The 13,139-nt window shown below is 42.5% G+C and overlaps 1 protein-coding gene across 6 annotated transcripts in view; it reads right to left on the bottom strand.

The window, feature by feature from the left end:
• Positions 1–4,542: 4,542 nt before the first annotated feature.
• The window catches only part of LOC139406692 (casein kinase I-like), a 66,230-nt gene continuing 57,633 nt past the window's right edge, over positions 4,543–13,139 (bottom strand). For 3 of the 6 annotated variants that reach the window (XM_071149637.1, XM_071149618.1, XM_071149648.1), the window contains 2 exons: positions 8,698–8,721; positions 7,217–7,481 (listed from right to left, as the gene is read on the bottom strand). In XM_071149637.1, the coding sequence (XP_071005738.1) occupies positions 7,427–7,481; positions 8,698–8,721 (79 nt within the window). In that variant the 3' untranslated portion in view covers positions 7,217–7,426. Of the gene's footprint in view, positions 7,482–8,697; positions 8,722–13,139 lie in introns of all 6 variants that reach the window. The other 3 variants (XM_071149610.1, XM_071149627.1, XM_071149656.1) reach the window with 3 other exon arrangements.

The raw sequence follows: 13,139 nt of genomic DNA, 5'->3' as shown, positions 1-13,139 counted from the left end.
TTCAGGATAGGAGCCCTTAACTAGGTTGGTTAAAGCGTTCAAATACATTTTGAAGTAACATTCATGTTTCAACACAATATTCACAATACAATTTTAAGACTTGATTCTTATATTCATAGCTTTGAAACCATTACCAGAGAACACGAGACATAAGCTCTCATAGCACTGTACAAGTTTGCGTTCCACAGCTTTGAAGAGGGTGAAAAGAAAACCAGGCTGAGAAAATAGACTCCAATTTGAACATAAAAACAAAATAAACTTCACATAATTTACTATTAAAAATAATCAGTACAATATTGCAGTCTTGTCTCTAACCACTGGAGGTCTACAGTATATAAGCAACTCAGAAGGTAATGTCAGGAAGTCTTCACTTGAGCAGTATTTGCAGCTTGCACCCTACACAGTTCTGTAGACAAATGCAAGCAACCGTTGTTAAATGGTCCCTCAAACACTGAGAAAGTGCAGAGATTATCTGGAATGACAGTAAGAATGAAAAATGGTCATTAAGGCCCTGGTGGGCCTTGCTCATTTAAGCAGGACAGTATTATTTAAAAGTACACAAAGTATACCAATACAATAACTTTGTGCTTAAAACCAATGAGAAGACCTCAGGTAGAATTAAATCTACCCCTTTATGCAGTATGCAGAAGGCATGAGGATACAACCAGCCAAAGCCATCTGACTCAGTGTCATCTTCTGGTTGCTGATGGAGGGTAAAAAGCCATGCCCCCTCTGCAGCATCTAAATAATTTAGAGAGGACTTCTCATATGTACATGTTACACAAAAGTTGGCAAAACATATATTGATAGTGGTTTCCTTAATAAAAATGAACAATAATAAGAAAACAGGGATGACAAAACAATAACTTTGGTGGTTGGAATCAAGCAAAACAAGCAGGCCTAGAATACTTAATGAAAGAAGCAAATCATCTGTAATCATAAGCAATATTACTATAGTAGAAGCCTCATGTCACCTAAATGCGCCAACACAAAATAATATTTCACTACACAAATGCTGAGATGGTATGGTTGTCACACAAGTATAACATGGCAAATTATTATTATTTTGAATGGCTTTTCAAAATCACTTGCAATGATCCAGCTAACCCACCGAATGGGTCTAAAATGACACCATCTTAAGAGCAGAGAATAGGGCTCATGTCTACAACACGCTAACATTTCAGCGCCCTTGGCAGCAGAGGTCAACAAGCTGGCACTGGGGAGCAAAGACTGAGTGAGAGAGCAAAAAGGAGAAAGGGAATGAGAATGTGCATGTGTGTGGTGAGAGAGTCAGAAATGGCTTTTCTCTGAGGTATACATCTATCCATAGATTATCCCAATACAGTGAGTGACATCTCAAACAAACCCTGCCATTGGAGGGGGTTATGTTAACATGTCATGGAGCAATGGGAATGTAAGGCTTCAAAATGACCCACAGTGGGATCAGACAGCTGTATGGGCAAATATAGAAATATATACTGCCACCAGGGGCGTGTGGAAGTCCTCTGTCCTTTCAAGAAACCCTAGGGTCAGCACCTCCGTGCTGCACCAGCCTCATAGCAAGTCAAAAGTCCTGGTACGAACACTGTCCTTTCTCCCTGTCCTTTAAGTAATCACTAATTAGATATGACTGGACGGGTGAAAGCCATGAGGGAAAAGCCATCACTTTCACCTGTCAAATCATTATTGATCTAACCAGAGGAGGACAGGCTCATTGTAATGGCTGGAATGGAATACATGGAACGGAGTCAAACATGCTGTCTCCATATGTTTGATGCTGTTCCATATATTCCATTCCAGCCCTTAACAATGAGCCCATCCTCCTATAGGACCCCAGCCTCCTCTGGTTAGATCAATAATTACTTCAAGGAAGGGAGGAAGTCCTCAACAGAGTTGAATGAGAGCAAAAGGGAGAAAGGGCGAGAGAAACCTTCAGCCTAAGCCTGAACTTTTACCCACTACACAATTAGCCTGCTGTGGTCAGCATTGATGTCTAAAAGCCTAAATGACATGTGGGTAAATCAATCAATCAATTGACCAATCCATGCATAAAGAACATTGCTCATACGCACATAATTTAGTCCGACAATTGGCATGAGTAAATCCTGACATTCCACTAAGACTCGTCCCATATCTTTCCATTCAAGTACATTTGAAATAACTTAAATCCACACACAGCACACAAAAACTCTTTGTTACTCAAAAATATACAGAACATTTGTTTGTCCATCCATAAAAAGGCAGCTAGGGAGTGGACATGCCAAAGATAAATGTGTCATCATAGGAAAGACTAAAGTCCTCCTGCACACCAGGGGGCATTAGCCAGTGTTAACTTGGGATCCCGCCAAAAGACAAAAAAGTAAAAATAATGAACACTGTGCTTGGGTTTCACGCCTGTGTGTCTGTGTACAAGGGAGTTCAATTCAATAGAAGCATATAAGGAAATTTACAATTCCCCCAGCCTTGCCTCAAGGCCACGAGTTCTTTCCACCATTTCCATAACACACAAATGAAAGTGGATAGTACCTAGATCACGTGTCAAACTCATCCCACGGAGGGCCAAGCGTCTTTGGCGGGTTTTTGCTCCTCCCTGTACTTGAGTGATGAATTAAGGTCACTAATTAATAAGGAACTCCCCTCATCTGGTTGCCTAGGGCTTAATTGAAAGAAAAAAAGAAAAACCAGCAGACACTAGTCCCTCCATGGAATGAGTTTGACACACCTGATCGAGATGGTAGAGAACGAGACCGGCATTCTAACTACAGACAACAGCAGGTGCAGAAGTAGTGCACTCAATCACTGTTTAAATACCTTCCCCCACCAAAAAGCAAGGTCAATCAATGATTACATTTTGTTAAATTACAGTACATCATACATTTTGTTCACATTAACAACAAAACAATATATCGAAACAGACAAGATAACCCTTCAGGAGTCAACACTGGGGTGGGTTGAATATCATTCAAGTTTAGCATTTCACAACCTCAAATGTTTTGACTGCAGAGGCCATTCACTTCCTTTCACTCCGATGACATTACATAGGACACAAAGGAGGTTCCTATATTTTAAATATTCAAATTCTGCTTTCTCAACCATGTCTGCGCTAATATTGATTTAAAGTGAGACACACCACAGTATCATCTCACAAAATGCGACCATTTCCACAGGCTAAATAGTGACCACGTTTACATGCGCACAGTATTCCGGACAGTAGCTCATATTCCGCTTAAGTTCTTATTCGGGATATGCTGTTTACATGCACCTTCGATATCCCGTTCATGAGTATAAACAGAATATTAGTCATTATAGTTAATATGGGTTAAATGGAAAAGTAACTGAAATATGGACACTTACTGTAGGCCTATAACCTCTCACATGTAGCATAATATAATATTAACTCCTGCAGAATTATGGATTTCTTGCAGTACAATGATACAACAAATTATAATTTTGTCTCGGGAACAGGAGTGGAGAAATATGATTTCTTTCTATCAGCATCTCTTGAGAAAATGCTTTGGCGATTGTAATGTGTTATCTTTGACACAGTTATGCCAGAAGACAGTATTTCAAGCACATAAAATATGTACCCAAGAAGAACTGAAGTCTTAACAGAAATGTTTCATAGTTCTCTGCTTTTCATTTCCTTTAAACCGGTCAAACTGATGACATTGGTCATTTTGCTCAGGACCAATCTTTCCACTGTTTTGGAGTTATTGCGTTTTCTCCCGGTCCCTAAACGAAACAGACAACTTTACTGGTGTTAAACTAGATTACGAATGCAGCAGTCAAAGCTGCTGAGGGGAGGACGGCTCATAATAATGGCTGAAACGGAGCTCATGGAATGGCATCAAACCATGTGTTTGACACTTATACCGTTCCAGTCATGACCACGAGCCCATCCTCCCCAATTAAGGTGCCACCAACCTCCTGTGTAATGCATTCATTCTATCGATGTAAGACATTCTGGTGAGCACTACTTTTAGGGCAACAAGTTATGACAGAAGAAAATATGCATGTATCTAACTATAGTTGACAAAGAAATGGCCTAAAAAATGTCCGAAATGATTCAACCTAACAAATGTCGGAAATTATAAGCATAAGTGTCTAAATTAGGGGTGAAAGTAGCCAGCATGCTATACAGTCCAGTGCAGAGTATCAGCAAAATCAATTATTATGGAATTATGATGGATCGAACAGCGCAGATCGCCTTCTCTTTGGAGTGATTTGTTTGACTGATGAAAACATCACAACACCAATGATATGCGCAACTGAGACTGTGCAGACTGCAAAAAACAACAGTAAACAGTTATGAGATGTTTACATGCCACAGTATCCCGTCTAAGATCAGCATATCTCAGGTATCTTATCCTGGTTTCACATAACCGGGACTCAATATTTTTCGGGTTATTGTAAACGGAATTATGGCTGAGTATGTAAAATTATGGCTGTGTATATCTTCAAATGTATTTCCTAACGCCCACATGGTCAGACAGCATTTCAAGGGCCTAAGAAGGCTCAGGGTATTAAATGACCAAAAATATATTTGTTATTTTCATGAAATAAACAGTGATTTATTAGACACAGTGATGATTTCAAATGAAATAGTAAAGACTGCATGGGGGGCTTTAAGTCCAGGTCTTGAAGGTCCACACCGCAGCACTGCAGCTTTTTTTGTTCAGGCCCAGCACTAACAGACATGATTCAAATACTTAAAGGCCCAGTGCAGTCAAAAACATGATTCTTCTGTGTTTTATATACATTTCCACACTGAGGTTGGAATAATACTCTGCCAATAACAGCTCGTTTACAGTTATCCCCTCCCCACTCAGATCACTCTGACAGTCCGAGCAAAAAAATAGCTTGAGAAATTGCTCTTTGTTATGTCTTTCATTTTGACCATTTTAATTTAAAACAATGCCAGTAAGGTACTGAATTGTTACCCAGAACTAATTTGATATGGAGATAAAAAATAAAATGTAAAAAAGGCTGCATTGAAGCTTTAACTTAGTTGACTCAGGTGTGTTAGGGCAGGGCTAGAACATAAATGTGCAACACCAGATGGTACCCCAGGATTGGAGTTGAGAACGGCCGCTCGTTTGGAATCAGACTCGTCAACATGCATGTCTTCTTATTGGCTGGTATGTTGTTGCAGTGACCAGACACCTATCCTGATAGGCTCTAATGAGAGGTGATCTGATTAAGGCATTCCATGTTAAGGCCAGAAGAGGGAGCAGTAGCATCTAAATCAATGGGAGAGCTAAGTCTGTTCTCCTTATCCAAGATTCTGTATACAGACAGACTGGCGGTAGAAGCTGCCCCGAAGTACACATCTGGGATCAGTTCATTCTATCCCAATCCTAGCCTTAAATATTAGGAGGTAAAAAAGCTAAACTGACCCTAGATCAGCATTTGGAAGCAACTTTTCCTTCATCCACACAGAGAAATCTAAGTGTTTGTGGATAACAGGGACCAGTTTAGGGGTACGTGCAATGTTAACTAAAGCAATGCAAAATGCAACTCGTAACTGATCTATTGTCGATAGATTGTCTCCCCCAAAAATGTACAATAGACCAAGGCCTGAAGTTGAAAAGGAGCGAGTGGTTACAAGCAATGATGTGCATTTGCTATAATGAACAGTGCATCAAACACAGGGATCTAGAATTCAAATCATTTTCAGAAATAAATCCCAATCTGGTAACAACTGGTCCTCTGTCCACACACATCCCTTTGGTCACTCACCAACTGCTGTCTTACATTTTTCTTGCTTATCCTTCTAATTAGCACTTTTAGTAGTTTTTAATACAAATATGGAGGTACCAGGCAAATGTAGTAAGTGACTTGTGAGGTGAATAGTACAAGCAGGTTTATTTCCCTGGCAGGGATGCATTAGGAACGTGCTGGTCTTTCGCTGTTCCCTCCTTTTCTACCTTTTCTTTCTGCTTTGACTACTTATGCCCAATCCCAAATAAACCCTTATAGATGTGAAAGAACTGGATGTGTGTTGAGCAATGTGGTGGAAACTACACCTAGCCAACCAGAAGCAAAAGTGGAACTATTAACATACTGCTTACACCGGTCACGTCTTTGCAGATCTATGAGGGGACATGAAGCGGTGTCTCGGCTTGGAGCAAGAGGTTACTTTAGGACTTTGTAGTATTATTTATAAAAATGGGCCATTCTGTGCCATGACAGCCCGAAAATATTTTTGGGACACTTGGATTGTTATGGAAATTCTCATATAGAAACTTCATTTGAAGGAAGGATGTTTGACATGCTTTTTTTTTTTTTTTTAGATAATCATGATGTAAGTAGCAATTCTAGGCCCTTTTTAGACCTATACATGCCTCCTGTAAGATCTTATGATCCATGCACCATACATGACACAGAACATCTTGGTGTCATTATACTCCTTATAGTGTGCTCTAACATATGGACTATGTCTACATTCTGAAATACAATTTTAGATTAGCTCATTTTAGGACATTGTTTGAAACAATATATATACACTCTACAAGTACATCACATTTCCAGAGTAGGCTTTTATAAGCACCACCAACACAGTGAATGGGAAAATGGATTCAAAAGGGAACTCCCTCTGCTGGTGAATTGCTAAATGTGCAATTCTAAAGGAGGGATGTGATTGGTTAATGACCTATAATGTCAACTTCTATATATAAAATGGGTCATACTGCATCTTCCAAAGTACCAGAAAACCACTTTCATTATGATAGAAAAAAATGTGATACAAATGTAAAAAGCATGTCAAACATTCTTCCTTCCAATGAACTTTCTATGTGAGAATTGCAAGAACAATTTGATACTCCCAAAATATGTTCAGGCTGTCCTGATGTGGAATTGCCCTAATATCTCCTATACTTCCAAGACAGTCCAACAGGGCTAACTGGGAGGGGCTGGGTGGCATATGAACCAATTAACCATTAGGACACATTCATACATCCACACATATGTACAGAGATAAATATGCATGAACAAAAAGCAAACAATTAGGGACAGCTTAAGACCTGCTTTTACTGGGGATGTGAGAGTGTTTGGTGAATGGGGAGAGAGAGCACAAGAGAGAGACGTGAGACAGAAAAAATATGGGGTCTATAGACTGCAAGACTGGTCTCCTCAGTCCCTCAAAGAGAGGGAGGGATATTTGACTTTGATCTCCACTTGAGCAAAAGGGAAGAAAAAAAAACTGAGGAAGATTAAGAGATGTTCTCCGGTATCCAGAGGGAGTGTCAGTGGTCAAATTATCAAAGAAAGGTCTCTGTGGCGAAGGTCATTCAGTAGGTCCGGGTCATTAAGAATCGCATATCTCTCGTAATAAAAAGTCTCTCTCCCAACTACAACTGGAAATGCCCCTTAATTAGTTTCCTTAAAACCAAACCCGCTCAGTGACATCGGACAGAGTAGCAGGAGCTCATTTCTGCCGTGGAGTGTTCTTCTTCCGTTTTCGCTTGAAGAAGCAACAGCACCTGAGAGGAAAGGAATGAGAAGAGGGAGAAAAAGACAGTTACTTGGCAATCTACACTGAATATACCAAACAGTAGGAACACCTAAAGAATTGAGGCTGAACATCCTCAATTTGTCAGGGCACGGACTAAAAGGTATCGAAAGCATTCCACTGTGATGCTGGCCCATGTTGACACTAATGTTTCCCACAGTTGTGTCAAATTGGCTGGATGTCCTTTGGGTGGTGGACCAATCTTGATACAAACGGGAAACTGTTGAGCATGAAAAACCCAGCAGCGTTGCAGTTCTTGACAAAAACCAGTGCGCCTGGCACCTTCTACCATACCCCGTTCAAAGGCACTTCGTGTAAATGTTTTGTCTTGCCCATTCACCCTCTGAATGGCACACACACACAATCCATGTATCAATTGTCTCTAGGCTTAAAAATCATTCTTTAACTTGTCTCCTCCCAATCATCTACACTGATAGAAGTGGATTTAGCAAGTGACTACCATAGCTTTCACCTGGATTCACCTGGTCAGTCGGTCATGGAAAGAACAGGTGTCCTCAATGCTTGGTATACTCCGTGTGTATCTCTCACTATTATCCCTTAAGACTCATGTTGCACTCAACTCACAAATTAAAATATTCTAAATGTCAGCTTGTAAACAAACCCAACAGTGACACGTACGGGTTAGAGGTAATAAAGAATGGACGTTGAACATTTAACAGGTATAAGAATGAGTGTGAGAGTGTGACGGTGAAGAAGAAAGCAAACATTCAATGGGGAGGGAATACACCCAGACTCTGTACGCTACCCAGCTGGCCCAAAAACATTTGTCAAGTTCTGCAATTAGATTGTACAAGGACGCAGGTTAATAACTGTAGAACCAACGTTCTAATTCTTTGCGTGCCCTGTAAGAACGCCATTCGCAAATCCGTTCTTGACAGAAAACAAAATCTTTGTGTGGCCCAGGCATTAGTCTTTCCAGTTCACTCAAACTCTCAAAAGCTTTACATTTGAGCTACATAACCATCCTTCAGCTCCTCTCAGTAGTGTGAAAAGGATATTAAATCACATCATGTGAGAGGCCTAAAACCCAATAGGAAAGTAACATAGTAATTTGTTTAATGGAAGGGGTGAAGCCAAGAAACCGACACAGTGCTGGATATGTTGTCTGGTGCTAGTCTGGTCCACTCCCTTTTGAATGGCTGATGTGCATGGGAGCGGAGACTCACCACAGGTTGAGCATTTTCACGCAGCTACAGAGTGTGAGGAGAAAAGACATATTAATACTGTACAGAGAGAGAAAGAGAGGGACAACAACTCAAGATAGTCCTTCTGAAATGTAGAACTGCATGCACATACATACACACGGATTACAGACAAAACTGTGTCCGGGCAATGGATTAAAGGACAATCATAGGGAATAATCAGAATAGGGATATCATCTGTAAATCTACTAGATGACATTGAATGTGAAGTTAGGTATATGGTACTTATTCACTATTTTGAAATGATGATTGAACAGGTAGAACAGATTCTAACTAAACAAGGATGTGGCTTTTTATTTTGAAAGTTTTTGTTTTAGCTAGTTGGTATATTTTCAGAACATTTTAATAACTTTCCCCTCATATTGTAATTGAAACTAACAGAATCAAATTTGGATTTGTTGCAGATGATCAGTTTATCAGGAGATCCCCCATCAAAATCCCATCCGGTCCGAACAGGTTCCATCCACAAGAGACAACTTGTTTGGACTTGATCCTGGCTCAAGCAGTTTGACTTCTTGGATCCAATCCTCTTTGACTGAGCTTCAAACGGGTTGGGATTGGACAATCAGTCAATCTCATGGATTGAGCAAAAGTCATAGTAAAGAAATGACTCCAATGACCACTTGCTGTTGTAAATTGTCTTCCAATACAAATAATAACAAAGTGCTACTGAAAGAGACAGATGACCAAGCGAGAGATGGAGAGAGAGCTAGCTACGACAGAGAGAGCGAGAGAGAGAGAGCTAGCTACGACAGAGAGAGCGAGAGAGAGAGAGCTAGCTACGGAAGAGAGAGCGAGAGAGAGAGAGAGCTAGCAACGACAGAGAGAGCGAGAGAGAAAGAGAGCTAGCTACGACAGACAGAGAGAGACAGAGACAGAGACAGAGACAGAGAGAGAGAGAGAGAGAGAGCTAGCTACGACAGAGAGAGAGAGAGAGCTAGCTACGACAGAGGAGAGAGAGAGCTAGCTACGACAGAGAGAGAGAGAGAGCTAGCTACGACACAGAGAGAGAGAGAGAGAGCTAGCTACGACAGAGAGAGAGAGGGAGAGAGAGCTAGCTACGACAGAGAGAGAGAGAGAGAGAGAGAGCTAGCTACGACAGAGAGAGAGAGAGAGAGAGAGAGCTAGCTACGACAGAGAGAGAGAGAGAGAGCTAGCTACGACAGAGAGAGAGAGAGAGAGCTAGCTACGACAGAGAGAGAGAGAGAGCTAGCTACGACAGAGAGAGAGAGAGAGCTAGCTACGACAGAGAGAGAGAGAGAGCTAGCTACGACAGAGAGAGAGAGAGAGAGAGAGCTAGCTACGACAGAGAGAGAGAGAGAGAGCTAGCTACGACAGAGAGAGAGAGAGCTAGCTACGACAGAGAGAGAGAGAGAGAGAGAGAGAGAGCTAGCTACGACAGAGAGAGCGAGAGAGCTAGCTACGGAAGAGAGAGCGAGAGAGAGAGAGAGCTAGCTACGACAGAGAGAGAGAGAGAGAGAGCGAGCTAGCTACGACAGAGAGAGAGAGAGAGAGAGCGAGCTAGCTACGACAGAGAGAGAGAGAGAGAGAGAGCTAGCTACGACACAGAGAGAGAGAGAGAGAGAGCTAGCTACGACACAGAGAGAGAGAGAGAGAGAGAGAGAGAGAGAGAGCTAGCTACGACAGAGAGAGAGAGAGAGAGCTAGCTACGACAGAGAGAGAGAGAGAGAGAGCTAGCTACGACAGAGAGAGAGAGAGAGCTAGCTACGACAGAGAGAGAGAGAGAGAGAGAGAGAGAGCTAGCTACGACAGAGAGAGAGAGAGAGAGAGAGAGAGAGAGAGAGAGCTAGCTACGACAGAGAGAGAGAGAGAGAGCTAGCTACGACAGAGAGAGAGAGAGAGAGAGCTAGCTACGACAGAGAGAGAGAGAGAGCTAGCTACGACAGAGAGAGAGAGAGAGCTAGCTACGACAGAGAGAGAGAGAGAGCTAGCTACGACAGAGAGAGAGAGAGAGCTAGCTACGACAGAGAGAGAGAGAGAGCTAGCTACGACAGAGAGAGAGAGAGAGCTAGCTACGACAGAGAGAGAGAGAGAGAGAGAGAGAGAGAGAGAGAGAGAGAGCTAGCTACGACAGAGAGAGCGAGAGAGAGAGAGAGCTAGCTACGACAGAGAGAGAGAGAGAGAGAGAGCTAGCAACGACAGAGAGAGCGAGAGAGAGAGAGAGCTAGCTACGACAGAGAGAGAGAGAGAGAGAGAGAGCTAGCTACGACAGAGAGAGAGAGAGAGCTAGCTACGACAGAGAGAGAGAGAGAGCTAGCTACGACAGAGAGAGAGAGAGAGAGAGAGAGAGAGAGAGCTAGCTATGACAGAGAGAGAGAGAGAGAGAGAGAGAGAGAGAGAGAGAGAGAGAGCTAGCTCTAGACCTAGCTAGCTAGGTATATGGTACTTATTCACTATTTTGAAATGATGATTGAACAGGTAGAACAGATTCTTACTAAACAAGGATGTGGCTTTTTATTTTGAAAGTTTTTGTTTTAGCTAGTTGGTATATTTTCAGAACATTTTAATAACTTTCCCCTCATATTGTAATTGAAACTAACAGAATCAAATTTGGATTTGTTGCAGATGATCAGTTTATCAGGAGATCCCCCATCAAAATCCCATCCGGTCCGAACAGGTTCCATCCACAAGAGACAACTTGTTTGGACTTGATCCTGGCTCAAGCAGTTTGACTTCTTGGATCCAATCCTCTTTGACTGAGCTTCAAACGGGTTGGGATTGGACAATCAGTCAATCTCATGGATTGAGCAAAAGTCATAGTAAAGAAATGACTCCAATGACCACTTGCTGTTGTAAATTGTCTTCCAATACAAATAATAACAAAGTGCTACTGAAAGAGACAGATGACCAAGCGAGAGATGGAGAGAGAGCTAGCTACGACAGAGAGAGCGAGAGAGAGAGAGAGCTAGCAACGACAGAGAGAGCGAGAGAGAGCTAGCAACGACAGAGAGAGCGAGAGAGCGAGAGCTAGCTACGACAGAGAGAGAGAGAGAGAGAGAGAGAGAGAGAGAGAGAGAGAGAGAGCTAGCTACGACAGAGAGAGAGAGAGAGAGAGCTAGCTACGAAAGAGAGAGAGAGAGAGCTAGCTACGACAGAGGAGAGAGAGAGCTAGCTACGACAGAGAGAGAGAGAGAGCTAGCTACGACACAGAGAGAGAGAGAGAGAGCTAGCTACGACAGAGAGAGAGAGAGAGAGAGAGAGCTAGCTACGACAGAGAGAGAGAGAGAGCTAGCTACGACAGAGAGAGAGAGAGAGCTAGCTACGACAGAGAGAGAGAGAGAGCTAGCTACGACAGAGAGAGAGAGAGAGCTAGCTACGACAGAGAGAGAGAGAGAGAGAGAGAGAGAGAGAGCTAGCTACGATAGAGAGAGAGAGAGAGAGCTAGCTACGACAGAGAGAGAGCTAGCTACGACAGAGAGAGAGAGACTGTATATATATATATATATATATATATGTATATATAATATGATATTTGTAATGTCTTTACTGTTTTGAAACCTCTGTATGTGTAATGTTTACTGTTAATTTTTGTTGTTTTTCACTTTATATTTTCACTTTGTATGTTGTCTACCTCACTTGCTTTGGCAATGTTAACACATGTTTCCCATGCCAATAAAGCCCTTGAATTGAATTGAATTGAATTGAGAGAGAGAGAGAGCTAGCTACGACAGAGAGAGAGAGAGCTAGCTACGACAGAGAGAGAGAGAGAGCTAGCTACGACAGAGAGAGAGAGAGAGCTAGCTACGACAGAGAGAGAGAGAGAGCTAGCTACGACAGAGAGAGAGAGAGAGAGAGAGAGAGCTAGCTACGACAGAGAGAGCGAGAGAGAGAGAGAGAGCTAGCTACGACAGAGAGAGCGAGAGAGAGAGAGAGAGCTAGCAACGACAGAGAGAGCGAGAGAGAGAGAGAGCTAGCTACGACAGAGAGAGAGAGAGAGAGAGAGAGAGAGAGAGCTAAGCTACGACAGAGAGAGAGAGAGAGAGAGAGAGCTAGCTACGACAGAGAGAGAGAGAGAGAGAGAGAGAGCTAGCTACGACAGAGAGAGAGAGAGAGCTAGCTACGACAGAGAGAGAGAGAGAGAGAGAGAGAGAGAGAGCTAGCTACGACAGAGAGAGAGAGAGAGAGAGAGAGAGAGAGAGAGCTAGCTACGACAGAGAGAGAGAGAGCGAGAGAGAGAGAGAGAGAGAGAGAGAGAGAGAGAGAGAGAGAGAGAGCTAGCTACGACAGAGAGAGAGAGAGAGAGAGCGAGCTAGCTACGACAGAGAGAGAGAGAGAGAGAGAGCTAGCTACGACAGAGAGAGAGAGAGAGAGAGAGAGAGAGAGAGAGAGAGAGAGCTAGCTACGACAGAGAGAGAGAGAGAGAGAGAGAGAGCTAGCTACGACAG

The sequence above is a fragment of the Oncorhynchus clarkii genome, chromosome 1, assembly GCF_045791955.1.
Source record: "Oncorhynchus clarkii lewisi isolate Uvic-CL-2024 chromosome 1, UVic_Ocla_1.0, whole genome shotgun sequence".
Lineage (NCBI taxonomy): Eukaryota > Metazoa > Chordata > Actinopteri > Salmoniformes > Salmonidae > Oncorhynchus > Oncorhynchus clarkii.
The sequence above is the reverse complement of the archived record's forward strand: the minus strand, read 5'-3'. Positions and strand labels throughout refer to the sequence as shown.